This window comes from Anabas testudineus, chromosome 16 (assembly GCF_900324465.2).
Source record: "Anabas testudineus chromosome 16, fAnaTes1.2, whole genome shotgun sequence".
Taxonomy (NCBI): Eukaryota; Metazoa; Chordata; class Actinopteri; order Anabantiformes; family Anabantidae; genus Anabas; species Anabas testudineus.
Window position 1 is genome coordinate 23,631,618 of NC_046625.1, and position 16,251 is coordinate 23,647,868.

At 39.7% G+C, this 16,251-nt stretch overlaps 1 protein-coding gene across 3 annotated transcripts in view; it reads right to left on the reverse strand.

Moving 5' to 3' along the window:
• snrka (SNF related kinase a) overlaps positions 1–15,329 on the reverse strand; it is a 39,531-nt gene extending 24,202 nt beyond the window's left edge. Inside the window, exons 1-2 of one of the 3 annotated variants that reach the window (XM_026371801.1) lie at positions 15,221–15,329; positions 13,576–14,289 (exon numbers count right to left, since the gene is read on the reverse strand). In XM_026371801.1, coding sequence (XP_026227586.1) covers positions 13,576–14,164 — 589 coding nt within the window. In that variant the 5' untranslated portion in view covers positions 14,165–14,289; positions 15,221–15,329. Of the gene's footprint in view, positions 1–13,575; positions 14,290–15,075 lie in introns of all 3 variants that reach the window. The other 2 variants (XM_026371799.1, XM_026371800.1) reach the window with 2 other exon arrangements.
• Positions 15,330–16,251: the final 922 nt, after the last annotated feature.

Below are 16,251 nucleotides of genomic sequence, written 5' to 3' on the forward strand. Positions count from 1 at the left end.
CTTTATAAAATCAAGAATACAATGATTACCGTTATCACTTTAAAAAATACCAGTGTTATACAGTACACCTGCAAGAATGCAAATTTCATAGCTGTGAAAAAGAGCATGATGGGAAACACAACAGCTATGATACTATCTATGCTAAATAGGCTGTTAACTTTTCCTGAAGAAGAGATTCAGCACCATGGGTTTCTAAGCCTGGAAAAATAAGCTGCACAATCTCATGTAGAGTATTGTGTTGGGAAGAATAAGAACAAAAACAAACAACTCACCGCACAGGAATCAGCACCAATACAAACCTTTTTAATCCACCATTAAACATCAAAAGGTTTTCACACCAGTGTAGATGAAAATATTCAGTGTTTCTACTGCTGACTGATTTCCGAAAAGCTTCAAAAGCTACAATGAAACTGATATAGATTATAACCAATAGGAAAACAAATCTCCATAACAGCTACTTTTTTCAATTTAAGTTTAACAAGCTACAGTGTGACATGTCCACAACACGTATAATTCTGCCAGCATAAAACTACAGCTAGCAATGTGGCAACAAGTCGATCTTGTGGGTCTTTCAGGCAGTGCTATACCCCAGATTTTTGGGGCTTTTAGCATGACCAAATGCCTTCACAGTGTGCAGGCCTGGCTGGCCTGAAGCACCAGGAATCAAAAGTAGCATTTCAAGGTTGATACGTTGAGAAATAAACTGCCCTTCACCGACATTAAAACTCCCTGTTTTAACATTTCCTTAAGGAACCTGTTTAATAAAGAAAATTGTCTGATGAGAAGATCTCCTGACATGTTAAATGCTGTTACTAGGCAGCTAAATATTGTTTTATATTTCCCACCTCTGGGCATTTACGGGGCTCCAACCTGATTCTGAATATAAATGTGATCAACCACTAAAATGTAGTTTTTAAAAACAACTTAACAGGAATAGGTATACTCCTGCTGAGAGATCACTGTTAAGAGTAGAGAAACAAATACAAGTTGCCTTGCACTTTACAACTTTACATGTAGTGTGTGTGGGCACCAGTGTAAAAAGAATATTTTCGCCAGTGTTTGTACAAGACAATAGAAACACAAGACATCTTCATTCATTTCATTGAAAGATGTGAATCAGTGGATGTTCTGGCATTGCACTCAGAAAACCATTCCACAGGGTAGTGTGACTAAGAGGTTGGTTCCTGATCTACCACTTCCATTGAGGAAGGTTATGCCATCAAATATGCAAGGGCAGACCAGATAGAACAACCTGTGGCTTGTATTGCACCTTGGAGCATTGTGCTAATATCACTCTTCATTGGAATCCAGAGTTGAAAAATTACTGCTCCAGTTATTAACCACTTAAAGTTGTTGCAAAAGCATTTTAGTTTTCATTTAAATGGTGCAACAGAAGTGACATTCAAACCTTTCTAACTGCACAGTAACATCTGGGTCATTACAAATATTTAATAAACAACTATTTAAGCTTGGTATTTTTAACTTACTAGTGTGGTACTGACATGTTGTTTACAACACATTACCTTTACTTTGTTTAACGCATATATCACAAACTAGGCACAACTGGGGACAGTGCAAAAACTAAAGACTGGCTAAATAACACATGGTCAAGTCATGCAGAGTGTTAAGAGCACTTTGAGTGAAAGCTGAAGATCTGCTCAAGATCTCTCTGTCACATACAGACCTGCTGCAGCTCCATAAACACCGTGATTACGGTTTTGATAAAAGTTACACTTACTAAGCCGGACTTGGTAACTTTTATGTGCAATTTTCAACACTTGACAAGTCTGAACTGAATGCAGTCACGTTAATGGGAAGGCAGGTGACCAAAATTGTCATGTAAAATGAAAACTAACATTGGTGTTATAAAGTAAAGAAGTAACAAAGTCAGCGAGAAAACATGAAGCTGTATTATTCTAAATCAATAATAAAACAGACAGGCTGCAAAAGAATGCACTGTTGGACCACTGGTCTATCTGTCACTGACCTTAATTATTTAATGCATCTGTGTCTGTATAGCAGTAATATTTATTATTAAAGTTTTTTTTTTTAACTCATAATGTTAATGGAACAAAATGCAGGTAAAAAGAACACAGAATCTTATGCTGCTGAAAATGCAAACAGCAGTGTAGAGCATCAGTAAAGTAAAAAAAAGCATCATGGTGCTGCTGTACAGATGCTGTGTCATTCAAACAGTTGCATTTTACATCTACTGCAAAATGACAGAAACCTGTATTAGCCTGTTGGGTACCCTACATGTAAAATCAGATGTACTGAGAGCCAGTGTCTTCTCCATTCTTCTTGACCAGGGCAACCGTTCTCTCAAGGTGAGAGAGCTTTGTGAGCACACGTTGCAAACATTGGCTCTCCTGTTGTGGGCATCTTGGCATGTTTACACATACGACACAGAGATTAGATGGGAAGACGCAGTAACGTGACAGGAAAAATGGTGGTGAACATTCATTCATATGTAAACAAATAAATTCAATGGGCAATACCAAGGTCAGCAGAAATTATTGCAACCATGTCTAGATTTCAAGCTATAAGTCGATGACATAATTTTTGTCAGACGTTTACCTGCATAGACAATAGGCTGCGAGTATATGTCAATGTGCTGTAACCTGCACACACACCCACTTACTACTTAAAAAATGCTGGCGACTGTCAAACTATGACAGCAGCTTAAAAATGTGCGGGCAGCGTATGTTAATATTATAGAGTGCAGGTGTGGATGAATCAATGGTAATTCTTTACATCCTGTTCAGAACTCCCACCTAACACAGTGTATCTCATTTAACAGCTCTCAGATACTTCTGCTTTACTGCTTCTTGTGATGTTAGCCCATTACTATACTACCACTATATCATCTGACAGAAAAGACCAAGTAATCCTTGTGACATGTAAAGAATGCTGCAGACACTGATAAACAATAGGTGAGTGACACTCTCTCAGAAAGAATGCTGGTTAGGACCAACCATGCCTAACAGCAGACATGCAAGAGGAAAGGAATAAATAGACAGAAAGACACACCACAGCTCTTCCACTCTACTAACAAGCACACACTTCCCTAACCTGACTGAGGCTCAAAAGGATTCACGCAGACAAAAATAACAGTAACAGCTTTTTGAAGAGAGTGATGGGGGACTTTTTTCATTCGCAAATTCAAATGTTAATTGTATCACTGGGGCATATTACACCTCTTTGTCCTGCCAGTGAGAGAAGTAGTAACAGATGTTAAAAAGCACATGAGCAGCCACCACAACAGCATGTCACTGGTCAGTGGAGGAGTAAGTGTGATGATAAATGTAATGTGTGTAGAAAATCTATGTACATGCAGTGTACATGTAGTGTTAGTGTGCGTGAGTGATTGAGGCGATGAGAGAGGGTGAGCGAGGTGAAGAGACGGGAGGGAGAGGGCCGTTCTGCTGGCTGCTGTTGCGGAATATGGATGAGAGCCAGAGCCCCAGAATAAAGTGCAGCTCTTTCCCGCAGGCATCGTGTGCTTCATGTTTTCTTCTATTAGCATGTGGGCCTGGAGCTTCTTCCTTTGCTCTGAATATCAAAGAGACCTCTCATTCTTAACCTACTAACAGTGTATTTAAGATGAACAACAACATAAAGACTTGTTACTGATTAGTGTTGGATTTTCTTGATTATTGTCAGGATTGTAAAATGCCAGCAGAGCTTAAGCTGACACACTGAATTTGCCTGTTTCGTTGGACAAACAGCAGAGAACAGAAATTCAATCCACTCTCATATATGAAAATAAGATTAAGGCTAAAAAGTTGTTCTCTGTGCTTAAGTCTGGGTTTTGACTTGCCCACTCAAAGACAGTCAGAGATTTGTCCTGAAGTTGCTGCTTTAGAACATTGTAATACTGGAAGGTGAACCACTGCCCGATTCTCAGGTCTTATAAACTCTGTAGCACTGGTTCTTCAAAACTGTAGTTTCCACAAGCTTTGCAGGCCTGGATTTGGGAACATTATCCTACTCTTCCTCTTTGAGCTTTTTGTTACCATAGGAAATGAACATGTTGTGCTCCTGCTACATTTTTCCATAAACCACCAGTACTTTTGATCTGGTCTTAGAAATGTTTCACTGTGAAAAAGTGGGTTATGTAACTATAAACAACCCCAGGCCCTCCTGGGACCAGCTGCCACTGTGGAAGGAAATTACACCGATTCCATTAAACAGGTCAAAGAGCTCGACCCAGAAGTGACCTGCGGCGAATTCACACCTTCACACTCACACATTCACACAAAAATATGAATGTTCTCTCACTAGTATATATCCTCAAGGGTTAGCATTACAGTTATATCTGAGGTGACATTTACATCTTATGTTGTGCTCACTGGGTGTGTTAAACATTGTCTCTAGTCTGTTTCCGATATACGTGCCCAAATGTAACTAAAGCCAGTGACAGGAAGATGTGGGGCATAATGGCAGCAACCTCCAGTGACCACAGGAGAATTACCTCACACCTGGCTCACTCACATTCACATCATCCATTACTATAGTAACCCCTACCCCCTATTTCAAATTGGAGAAATACACGTGCCTCTGTCAGGCCGTCTGGCAAATCTGTCCACAGACCGTCTTTATGGCTCATTGAATCAAGACAGGCATGTATAGCTACAATTCTATTTATATTATAAATGTAAACATTCAAACATATTACAATATAAGTGATATGTTACCAAGTGATGAAAAAACAAAAACACCTGCTGCACCAAATTCTTTATATTGAGGTGAAAAAGAAACCCAGCCTGTCTTTCCTCCATCTTCCTCTTCATCCACCCCCCCCCCATGTTTTTCCTAAATTTGTATATCTGGGTATTAGAGCCCAGCATGTTCCACTTGTTGTGTTCCTCATCCTCCAATACACACAATCATCTGTGAACCCCTGAGCATCGTCTCCTCCTCCTCTCTGTACAGCAGCACCATGATGCTTTAATTAGCGACTGTGGGATTTGTCTCTTGGCACCTTTTCCTTTCCTACTCTTCAAGCATTTTGCTCTGATAAAGCACCAAGCATCTTTAAGTGACAACAGCCACAGTACAATGAAGGAGCTGGACATACAGAGAAAAACTAGAATGAATAAAGGTTTTACTGTAACTGTACTATAGTGCAATCTTAAATCATATCACATGACCCTTATTATGATTCTGAGCACCTTTAGCTATTTGGACTTGACTATGACTTAGTGAGCAGGAAACTCATAGAAGCTTGTGGCTAATCATCTCTCTCTCTCTCACATTAAGTAAGAGTAGAATGCAATGCATTGTAGAATTAGAATTAGCAAAAGGTTTATGTATTTACTTGTATTCCACTTTTAATTTTTTTGCTTTATACTTAAAAATACAACACTCATATTTCAAAATGTTAATCGATGGGCCTCATTGCACAAAACAGCTGATTGGTCAAGAATCCTGGAAAGGTATAATTACACTTAATCACCTCTGTTTGCCTGTCTGCTTGCTGCCCTTTCCCCACAGTGGAATCCTATTGTGATGAATTTTAATCCAGCTGCTCTGGCTTTGGTTAGAAGTAAGGCCAACATATTTTTCTTTGTTTTACTCCTTTCCATTAGTCTGTGATTAAAAAAAGAACATAATGTGGCTGTGATAAAAAAAAAAAAGTTATTATGTTCATGTCAGCTAGCTGTGGAGAATGATACTGAGAGCAAATGGGACACAGCTGACAGATCTGCTGTTTGGCTGGCCACATGCGGCACCACGCTTGCTGTTTTACCTTGGTTGTGAACATCAGGTTAAGTTAGCCAGAGAGTGCCTGTCTCACTCAGCAGCAGTCAGTGTAATAATAGCAGATGTGACAGATCAAGAGAAGACTAGACAGCTGGCATCCCCACCGGGACTGTTATTCATGAAGTTGAAGGGAACGGAGAAGATGACAGAGGAGTAGAGTAGAAGACAGGCCCAAATGAGTTGACCAAGTCGAAATGGAAACATGGAGTTAATTCTCAGATTGAGTCCAAAAACTGATTGATCTTAATTATCAGGCACAGCTCAAAGAAAACCATAGAGGAAGTTGAGCACACAGCACACACACACACACACACACACCTGAGCATTAATGCTGATAACTTTATGGTAAAAGCTCTGTGACAAGTTCAGGGACTCTGAGGCTTTTAGTAGTCCATAACTGATCTGACTCAAACACAAATTATACACAACTTTATTTATAAAGTGCCTGCTGCACCAATGAAAACAAGTACTGTCATGTTTTCAGTATTTTGGCATTGACTTGGTACTGTAAGTATCATTTCTCATGACATTCCTGTACGGACACAATGTTGCTTTCTTAGCATAAAGCTAGTGTACAAAGGCAAGTGACTGGTACTCTTAAGAAAATAAATATTTTTCTGGGATACGCTGAATTTGCAGGCGTCAGGGAGCCACTATCAATATGTGGCAGACTCCACTGCAAGAGGGATATTTGCCACAGGGGTCGCAGAGGATTTGGCAAGGGGGTTGTTGCAGTTCTGTCTGCTAAAAATGTGACACAAGACAGTAAACATTTGTGTTTCAGAGTCGTTCTACCCCTAGCATTTTTTATACAATAAGAAAAACATGCAAATAAAAACATAAAAGCAAGTAGTACTCAGCACAGGGCTGTGTAAATACTAGGTAATGTTCTGATGGAGACCCAACACTTCGGCTTTGCCTGTTTGCTTATATAGTATCTAAAGACAAGCAGCAATTCACATATGCACTATGCTCCTTTTGGGAATTTCATGCCGGATCTGCTTCACCTCCTACTCCGATCATTAGCAACAGTGGTGTTATTGAAAATAGAACTTGATTTGTGTGTTCCGACATTCACACTCTTAGTCACAACACTTCTTCTGCACCCATCTCTCTTCCTCAAGATTCAGTTTCACTACAAGGTGTCTTCTCATGAGTGTCACCTCACACAGTTTAAGTAGGATACACATAGATACAGTATTTTCCTTGACAGTTTAACAGGCTATACAGGCTCAAACCTTCTAAGGCACCTAGACATGGACAACCTATTCAATGATAGCTCTAGATGTGTTCTTGATTTTTACATACTGGATGATCAATGCAGATGCAGTTACATTTTAACCACAGCAAAAGTAACAGTCTGGTGAATCATAATGTCAGACAGCATGGTCAAACAGCACAACAAGCATGATTTTATTTATTTTTTTAAAGCATTTAGGAAGTTTATTTAAAAGAAGTGTTAACTAGTAACACAAACCACTTAGCAACAGACTCTAAATTTCCTAAATACTTAACTTCTAAAACTGTTTGGCATGCAAGGTATTTTGTACAGCTATTACTCAACTCAACTGCAGATTTGTTTTGTGAAGGTCAAAAATAATGAATAACTAATCAGTAGAACAGGATTTCATCCCTGCTTACTGCAGATGATGTTTTCCTGTTGGCTTTATCATGCAAAGACGTACAGGGAGTACTGAGGTGTTTTGCAGCCGAGTGTGAAGCGGCTGTGATGAGCATTAGCACCTCCAAGTCTGATGCCATGGTTCTCAATTGGGAAAAGGTGACTTGTCCTCTCCAGGCTGGAGGAGAGATCCTGCCTTAAGAGGAGGAGTTTGAGCACAAGTATCTCACTTGTGAAAAAGCATCTTGTTTGCATGTTTGATGGAAGAATGGAGCATGAGATTAGCAGACAGATCGGTGCATTGGCAGCATCAGTGCGGTCAATGCACAGGTCTGCTATGGTAAAGAAGGAGCCAAAAGGCAAAGCCCTCGATTTACGGGTCAATTTACATTCCTACTCCCACCTATAGTCATGAGCTCTGGGTCATGACCAAAAGGACAGGTCCCATACAAGCGGCTAAAAGCTGTGACCACCCTTAGACATATGGTGAGGAGCTTGGTCACCCGGGAGGAGCTCGGAGTAGAGCTGTTGCTCCTCCACATCGAGAAGAGCAAGCTTAGGTCGCTCGGGCATCTGTTTCAGATGCCTGTTAGACACCTCCAGACATGTCCCACCGGGAGGAAGCACCAGGGAAGACCCACAACACGTGGAGGAACCATGTCTCTAAACTAGGAGAGACACAAACTGGGAATGCCCCAGTATTCCTCCGGAAGAGCTGGAGGAGGTGTCTAGAGAGAGGGAAGTCTTTGCATCTCTTCTTAGACTGCTGCCTCTGCCACCCGGAGCAGGATAAGAGGAAGAAGATGGATGGATGGATGGATGGATGGATGGATGGATCTGAACAGCAATGTCCAACAATCTGTACAAACATAACAACTGGCAGGGTTTATTAAATGTTATTATTCCATTAGGAATCTTGTGTTAAGAATTTACCAATGTATCTCTAACTAACTGGAAATCAGCATAAGGATTTTATTAGAATCCATGTCCTAATGATAACTGTAGCTGTTACAGGGCCACATTCAACAAACTAAATGCCCTGTTATTCCATCCAGCTGCCTTATGTCAGGCTGTCTGCCCACACACTATTCATATAAACCACCAGTCAGTCAATGTCAGATACATACTTATGCAACATAGTAGTGCCTTTGACACCTGTAAAAGTGTACACGCACATAATAATATAAAAAATATCAATTATGTGATTTGCTTGTTATGGTGGGTCAGACCTAGTTGGTACGGTCTGTTGTAGTCTGAGTCGGTCAGTGTTAACTGTTATGTGTGCAGTGTAAAGATTCTAGTTTTTATTCGTAAGATGCCAGTCACTCCGGTGACACAGTAGTGCAGTGGTTAGCACTGTCATGGATAAAACAATGGATGGATGAATTTAATAAATCAGTGTTGCATTACAGTTAAATCCACAATACAAAGTGGAATTAAGACAGATTCATCCAGATACTTTAAAAAGTATCAGGATGAATTCTGAAGTGTAAGAGTTAGGTCTCTAAGGTCGCAGATTCAGGTAAATGCTGCAAAACTGATAGGATAAAAGAAATGGGATATTCTTAACTGGCTAGTCACCAAATCACAACCCAATAGAGCATGCTTTTCTTTCCGTAAAGACCGTACTAAAGTCAGAAAACCCCAAAACAAGCATGGACTTGTTTAATGTAACTTCTGTCAGACACCTTGATTTAAGCTGACAGTTTTGACCTCACTCACATCATGAGTGTTTAAAGTCAATATGGTGGTGTACAGAGGGCAAATGCCAAAAAGCATCATCCCATATATTTATTGACCTAACTGTAAATGTATAACAGGAACATTTCAGTTGTTTCATATAATGCTATATTTTTTTATATGACTGTGTCACAAACCACAGATGGAAGCGGGACATTTGCATAAACGCAAACAAACATGGCGGAGAGTGAACATGAAACAGAACAGCGTAAATCTAAACAGAAAAATGACTTCAACCATCCAAGACATACAAAGAGCTTAACCCTAAATGATAGCCATGTTCAGACAGAAGTAGCCCAGGAAAAAAAGTTGCACACAGATTATGAAACTGTACTTTGCAAATTATGCTGCACGCCCACACTACAGACTGAAACGCTGCTAACCTCGTTTACCACGTATACCCAAAATTCATGACAAATGTGCGCTGAGCAAAGACAGAAACCAAACAGTCTGCTGCTCACAAATTCATCTTCACTTACGGTGCTACATTACCTATCTGACAGGGACAGACATTTCACACACCATAAATCCCAAAGTCAACAACTTACAACAGGTAACAACTCTGTGTTAAAATTAGTAGTACAGTCAAACATCTTTAAGGCACAATTTCAACATTGGCCTTGGGGTTTAAGGATTGATATTGGATCATTATCAAATCAAATTATATGCACATATTTAAGTTAATTGGAAGTGCATTTTCATAATCCAGCCCTAATGCTCCAGCACTTTTGATCTGCATCTACTGTGGTCATAAAGAGACCTAAGGCCTGGATGTCTGTAATGCTGACTTCACATTTCTATGGCGGTACCCACCTGCCTAAGATATTAAATAAAGAATGTAAATAATAAATACTGTATGTGTAATAAATTACAAGAAAGAATAATAATTAATAGCCCAAAGAAAACCAACATACCCAACAGTCATGACTTGCAAGCTGCTGATTCTGTGTAAGAGAATCATTATTTGAAAGGGACATGTTAAAAATAATAGCAGTGTGGATTTTAATTAGTGAGGTCATTTATCTGTGAATCACTGAACACCATTAGCATAAACTACAGTTGTTCTACATTCTACACTAGCCAAGGATTTGTTCCACTCTGAAATACATTTCCTGAGATAGTTCTTTAGCTGTCAAAACACAAAAAGGTGCTTTAAAAGTAGGCAATTGATCCGAATCAGCTTTGGAACTGTGTTGGTAGAAAAGGGGTATGACATATGTATTATGAAGAAATGTAAACACAAGATGTGTTTGTCAAGGATACTCCATAGATGATCATGATCTATTTGTCAATTATATCTCAACCCTTCCTATACTGTTTCCAACTACAGTAAAATATGCTCTTCCATCAGAAGTGCATATTTTACTGGAACCTTTATTTCCCAGAAATTACAGTTCAAGAGGCATATTCACAAAGCTTCATCAGAGAATTCTTAGCATAAAAACTGTTAAGAGTAGGGAGAAAGACTTTTAAGAGGTTTAAGAGTTTCTTTAAAAAACTGCAGACAAACAGAAGTTGAATGAAATGGTATAGATTAGATTTTGCAGTGTTAATGTTAGAACTCAGAAATGTGCTCCCACCCAAGGCATTAATGCCATACTGCCAGAAATAAAGTGAGGATATTTGGCAGCTGGAAAAACGCAATAGTGTAGCAGTGATGACTTGTGTCAGTCACAAAGTCCAATAAGCAGTGATCACACAAACTATCACAGGACTTTCACAAGCTCATATTTGGATGCCATTAATTATTTATATGAGATGTTCACACCTTACAAATTCAAGTTTGACCTTGGGATTGATACAGGATAATTTAAAAGGAATTATCTGACTTAACTGGAAGTGCAGTTTTATAATCCAGCTCTAATGCTCCAGCTCTTTTGATTTCACTGTATCTGTTGTGGTCATAAAGTAACTGAAGCCTGGATGTTTGTAATATATAGCCCAAAAAATAAACTACACACATACTTTATCACGTTTCAAATAACAGTCCAACATCACTGGTTTTGGTAGAAATTATATTTCTATAAGGAAAATAATTTACTAGTAGATGCAGTAAAGTAATAGAAAAAAACATATGGAAACATATAAATAAGTATAAATGATAGACCACTTAGTTAAAATAATGCTTTTAAATGGCAACGACATAAAGATGTGGAAGAAAACCGAAAACCACCAATTGAATGGAGCAATGAATAGCCAAAATGGCAAAGACTGAGCCAATGATCAACTCCAGAGAGAAATGTTATCTGTGAGTACTGTAGCAATTAGAAGATGACTATGTCAAGCTATCAACAAGAAGCCCACCACAAATTCTTATTGTTAAAGAAAAAGACAATGTGCTGAAGAGGCAGCTATTTGTCAAACATCACAATGTCTTGCCTAAAGAGAAATGGCATAACATTTTGTGCACTGATGAAAGCCAGATTGATCTTTCTGAGACTAGGGGCCAGCATGTAAATACACACAAATAAACACAACAACACAGGGGGCAGTACTCAGACTGGCCAAACTATTTGACTGACATACTTTTTTCACAGGCGATTGCTCACTGTCAGTTACACAAAAGATGTTCAGTCACCAGGAACTTTGTAACTCTCACAACAAACCTCTGGGCAGAATATAATAGAAAATGAAATAGATTTCATCTGTAACTTTTCTACACTGCAACATGGTTACAGAGGAGGCACCAATAAAAACACAGATAGTGCTTTCAACAGCTGCAGAGAGTTGTGGAGGTATATATAGCCAGAAGTTATACCTGTACAATTATGACCAGTGCCTGTAAGTACATCATATACAGTAGCCACCTGGCAGAAGGCACTGACTGTTAGGGCCACTAAACACCTCTGCTCAGCATAGAGTAGTGTAATACCCTTGCCGTTAATATCATTGGTCATTTTAACATTGTTAATGGATCACTGAACAGTAAGCTAATCCACAGCATTCACCATGTTTGGTTACCCTATTTAAAATGAATGAAGGCATCAAAACACTAAAAAAAACTTTTAATATAATACACTTCAAGGCTCCACCACTAACTATGGCCAGAAAACTGAAACATTATGTTTCAGTGTCCAAATTTGAGAGATATACTAAAAACATATTTTCTACAAAATAATAATAAAATGAATATGATTTAAATCAGTAACTGTTGGAACAAAAAATTGTAAAGTAAATAACAAAATTAGAAAGTAAAGAATATTCATAACCACATCATAATACCTGTTGGTACTTTGGTACTAGTTCTAAATGCTCGGTGCTACAGACATATTTCAGCTAGCATCAAAAGGGCATACACAAAGCATAGGGCTTACTATAGAGCAATACGCTACACTAGTTCCTTCCTTCATATCAAAGATTAGTGTGTGTTCGTGTGTAAAGTTCAATGAGACAATAACCACAATTTCCTCATTGCCTCTGCCACACCTCTCAAGTTTTTTAGAACAGTGACAGAAAGGCTAATAATACCTAGTTGACTGCCTCTGAATACATCCTCTACACACATAAACAATCATGAGACCAATTTCAGACTCCTCCAGGATTAGCACCACATGAACAACCACATTAACAGAAAAACAAGCTTAACTGGGCACATCTCGTTATCCAGTTCCAAAGCTGGACCTAGTCCCATGTTTTTACCGCCCATCGAAACCACCCGATGTGAAAGATATATCAGTCATGGAAGGACACACAAAATGTCTGTCTGAGCTCTGTCAGTCCTCAAATAAAATAGATGTGCTAGTTAATTTAGTGTAACGGGACACCCACACACATCAGTGCAAGTAGAGCTGACCTTGTATCCTATGGCAGCCTGCAAAATGATCAGTTTAAGTACTGTTAAAAGCATACTGCTAGGAAACACAGTTTGGCATTTGAAACAAGTTCAACTTAATAATCATTGTTGCACAAGCCTTGACTCATGACACTCATGACTGTTCTAGACAGAAACTTCCTAACCCCAAAACTGACCATGGTGAACATGTTTGCAGTCTCTGGATGCAAATCAAAAGCCAGGGTGTTATAGCAAGGTGTGAAAAATTGTGTGAAACGGGTGCTAGCCGCATCACTAGCCGCATTACACCACTGTTCTAAGCTGGGTTTTAACATGACTGTGAAAAAAATATACTGTGTGGTTTGATGTCAAAAGCACAGAGACAGACTTGTCTGGAATTTGAAGGAGTTATTAAGGGGACCAAACACTGAGTTGACTCAGTGACCAAACGCGTTGACCTAGCAGGCAGCATGCCTGGTCCTTCCAACTCAAACAGTCAATGGACCATACCATATTACTATGACGAAGGGAAAGCAATATAGTTTTATAAATATGCTGAATCAAAGAATGTACTCATATCGCGTCTCAAATCTGCTAATTTTAGCGAGTATCTGAATCAAAGTGTGACTCGTTGCATTAATTTAACAACATTCATCAGCCTTCATGTTTTGCATACCTACAGCTGGAGCATCATATTCATCACCCAACAGTATTTCTGGTGCAGAGTATGCCAGTGATCCACAACTGGTTGTCAGTTTTTTTCCTGGCTGAAACTTGTTACTGAATCCAAAGTCTGTGAGCTTGACCAGTCCTTGTTTCTCAAAGAATACCACATTCTCTGGCTTGAGGTCCCTGTGCACCACATGCAGCCGATGGCAGTAGGAGATAGCATGGACGATCTGAGCAAAATATTTCTTAGCCAGCTCTTCATTCAGACCCTCCTCATGTTTCATTATGTAGTCAAACATATCCCCTCCATCACCTAGCTCCAAGATTAGGTAGAGTTTGGTTTGAGTGTCTATCACCTCATACAGGCGCACAATGTTGGGATGCTGGACCAGCTTCATGCAGCGAACTTCCTGAAAAAGGTGGCCTGTGGCCACATTGTCCAGCTTAGTCTTGTCGATCACCTTCACCGCCACTTTCTCTCCAGTGAAGACATGGCGTGCAAGCTTCACCACAGCAAAGTGCCCACGACCCAACGTCTTGTCCAAGTCATACAAGCCAGCAATCTTGCCATCATAGCCCCGTTTGAAGCCCGCCATAGCTGGAGAAGGCGATGGGGAGAAGGGAGCCCCCGCTGTAGGCAGGGGCTTGTTGGTGGAGTGGTGTGGGTCCAGCTTAGTTCAGTTCATTGAAGGCTGAAGTAGAAACCCATGACTCCTGCTTCCTAAATGACATAAGACATGCTCAATTAGTAGTTGCAGTAACATATGGGCGAAGTAAACCATTAAATTGACTAAAAAAAACAATGAGTCTAAATAAAAACTAAAACTGTTTCCATTTTCACATCATTGTTAAACCTGTCTGACAATACAAATTGACCTGCCCACTTCCTCTCTCACAACATACCTCTGCGCAGAATATATTTTTTAAAAATGAAACCGTTTCCATTAGGCATAAAATGCAAAGAATTTCTAGAGATGATACGTAACTAAGCGTCCTTATTCCATCCCTAACTACATTTCAAGGCGTTGTGCTTGTTTTGACAGAACAGCTACTGCACTAACGTTGGCCAATGTATCCTGATGCGCTTTTGCAATACACCAAGTAAAACTTACGAGAATCACTTGAAGGCAGATGTGATGTATACATACTCATGAGTCTATCTATACTCAACTGTCCTGCTACCACGGGCTAACTTTGGTTCAGAAGATGAATAACGGGCCCAATAGTAATACAAACAACCAACGTTAGCCTAACGTTTCCAGGAGCTAGCTCGTTGTTCATTGATTGATCAATGTTAGCTTTCATGCTGACTGACGTTAACTGCTTTTTTCATTAATGTTACAAGGTTGCCTGGTATTTCACAAATACACCTGACAATTACTTCTACACAACACATTTCAGCCATGTAACAGCCATACGGTTTTAGCCATACAGGTACGCAGGTGCTCTTTTAAATGTGACACAGCTAGCCGTAGTTAGCATGTAGCATGTAGCAAGCTAAACTTACTACGGCTCGCACAGCTCACCTCCCCAGCCTCTCTTCAGTAAACATACAGCCCCGAGCCCGGTCTTCACCGGATACCCTGGGTCCCCACGGATATTGTCTACCGCAGCTTAGAGCAAGTTATCAAAGAAGACCAGGATGGTACAACCTCTGCGAGGTGACGGCGGCACTCCAAAGGTGCCTATGCCCGGAGCTTATTCGTAAAACGAGGCATAGCATCGTTGGTAACGGCAGCCCTCGTTGGAATCGTTGTAACCTCCCAGCCAAGGCGGTGGGGCTGTGTTACATTCAGGAACTAAAAAAGTGTCGACATTTCCATTGCCCTCACATTGTATCCTTTCTACGTGTTCGAAAATTTGTTTCCTCACATTCAACAGATATGCGTGAAATCATAACATGCAACGCCATAACACCCCCTTTATATCTATCATATACTGTACTGGTCAATTTATCCAGATCCAAACACACACCAACCATTTATTTTGCTAATTGTTGTTATTGGTCCACCAAAAAGGGCTAAAATGTAGAGACAGTTTTAATGTTCCAAATGTACTGACTGAGGAGCGCAGAGTAGTGTACTTACGAGAATCACTTGAAGGCAGCATACGAGCATCACCAGCCGCATTCGGCTCTGACGTCAAACCGAGTCTTTTGATGTAGAAAGGTGCTGAACAACTTCCACGATCACAGATAGCACACTGACTGAACAAATGTCCCATAATGATAATAAGTTTGGGTCTAATGAAACCATGAGTTATAACAACACAACGTATGCCAAGACCAGGATTTGTAATGTTTAGCCCCATAGTTGTTATTTCATACAAATAAGTCAACATATGACAAAACGTGATCAATACCAAATGTACCTTCTAAACTACAACACTTCAATTCTTTTGTGTTTGTGAAGGATGCAGTGTTTCCCTGAGTGGCATTCCCAATAAATCTAGTGACATCTAGTGACATACAGTCCATTTGTTTTTGGCTTTTATTTGAGTATGTTGCTTGAACAATATAAAATATGGTTTGTGCTTGTAAACATTAATGTATCGTTTTTCTACACAGTGAGTTTGTGTAGTAATAAAGATGAACATTAGGTTTATCACCACAAAGGGACTCGCCCTGCACCAACATCCAAGTTACATTAACCCAAACCCAATTTGGATATTTTCCCTGATATGT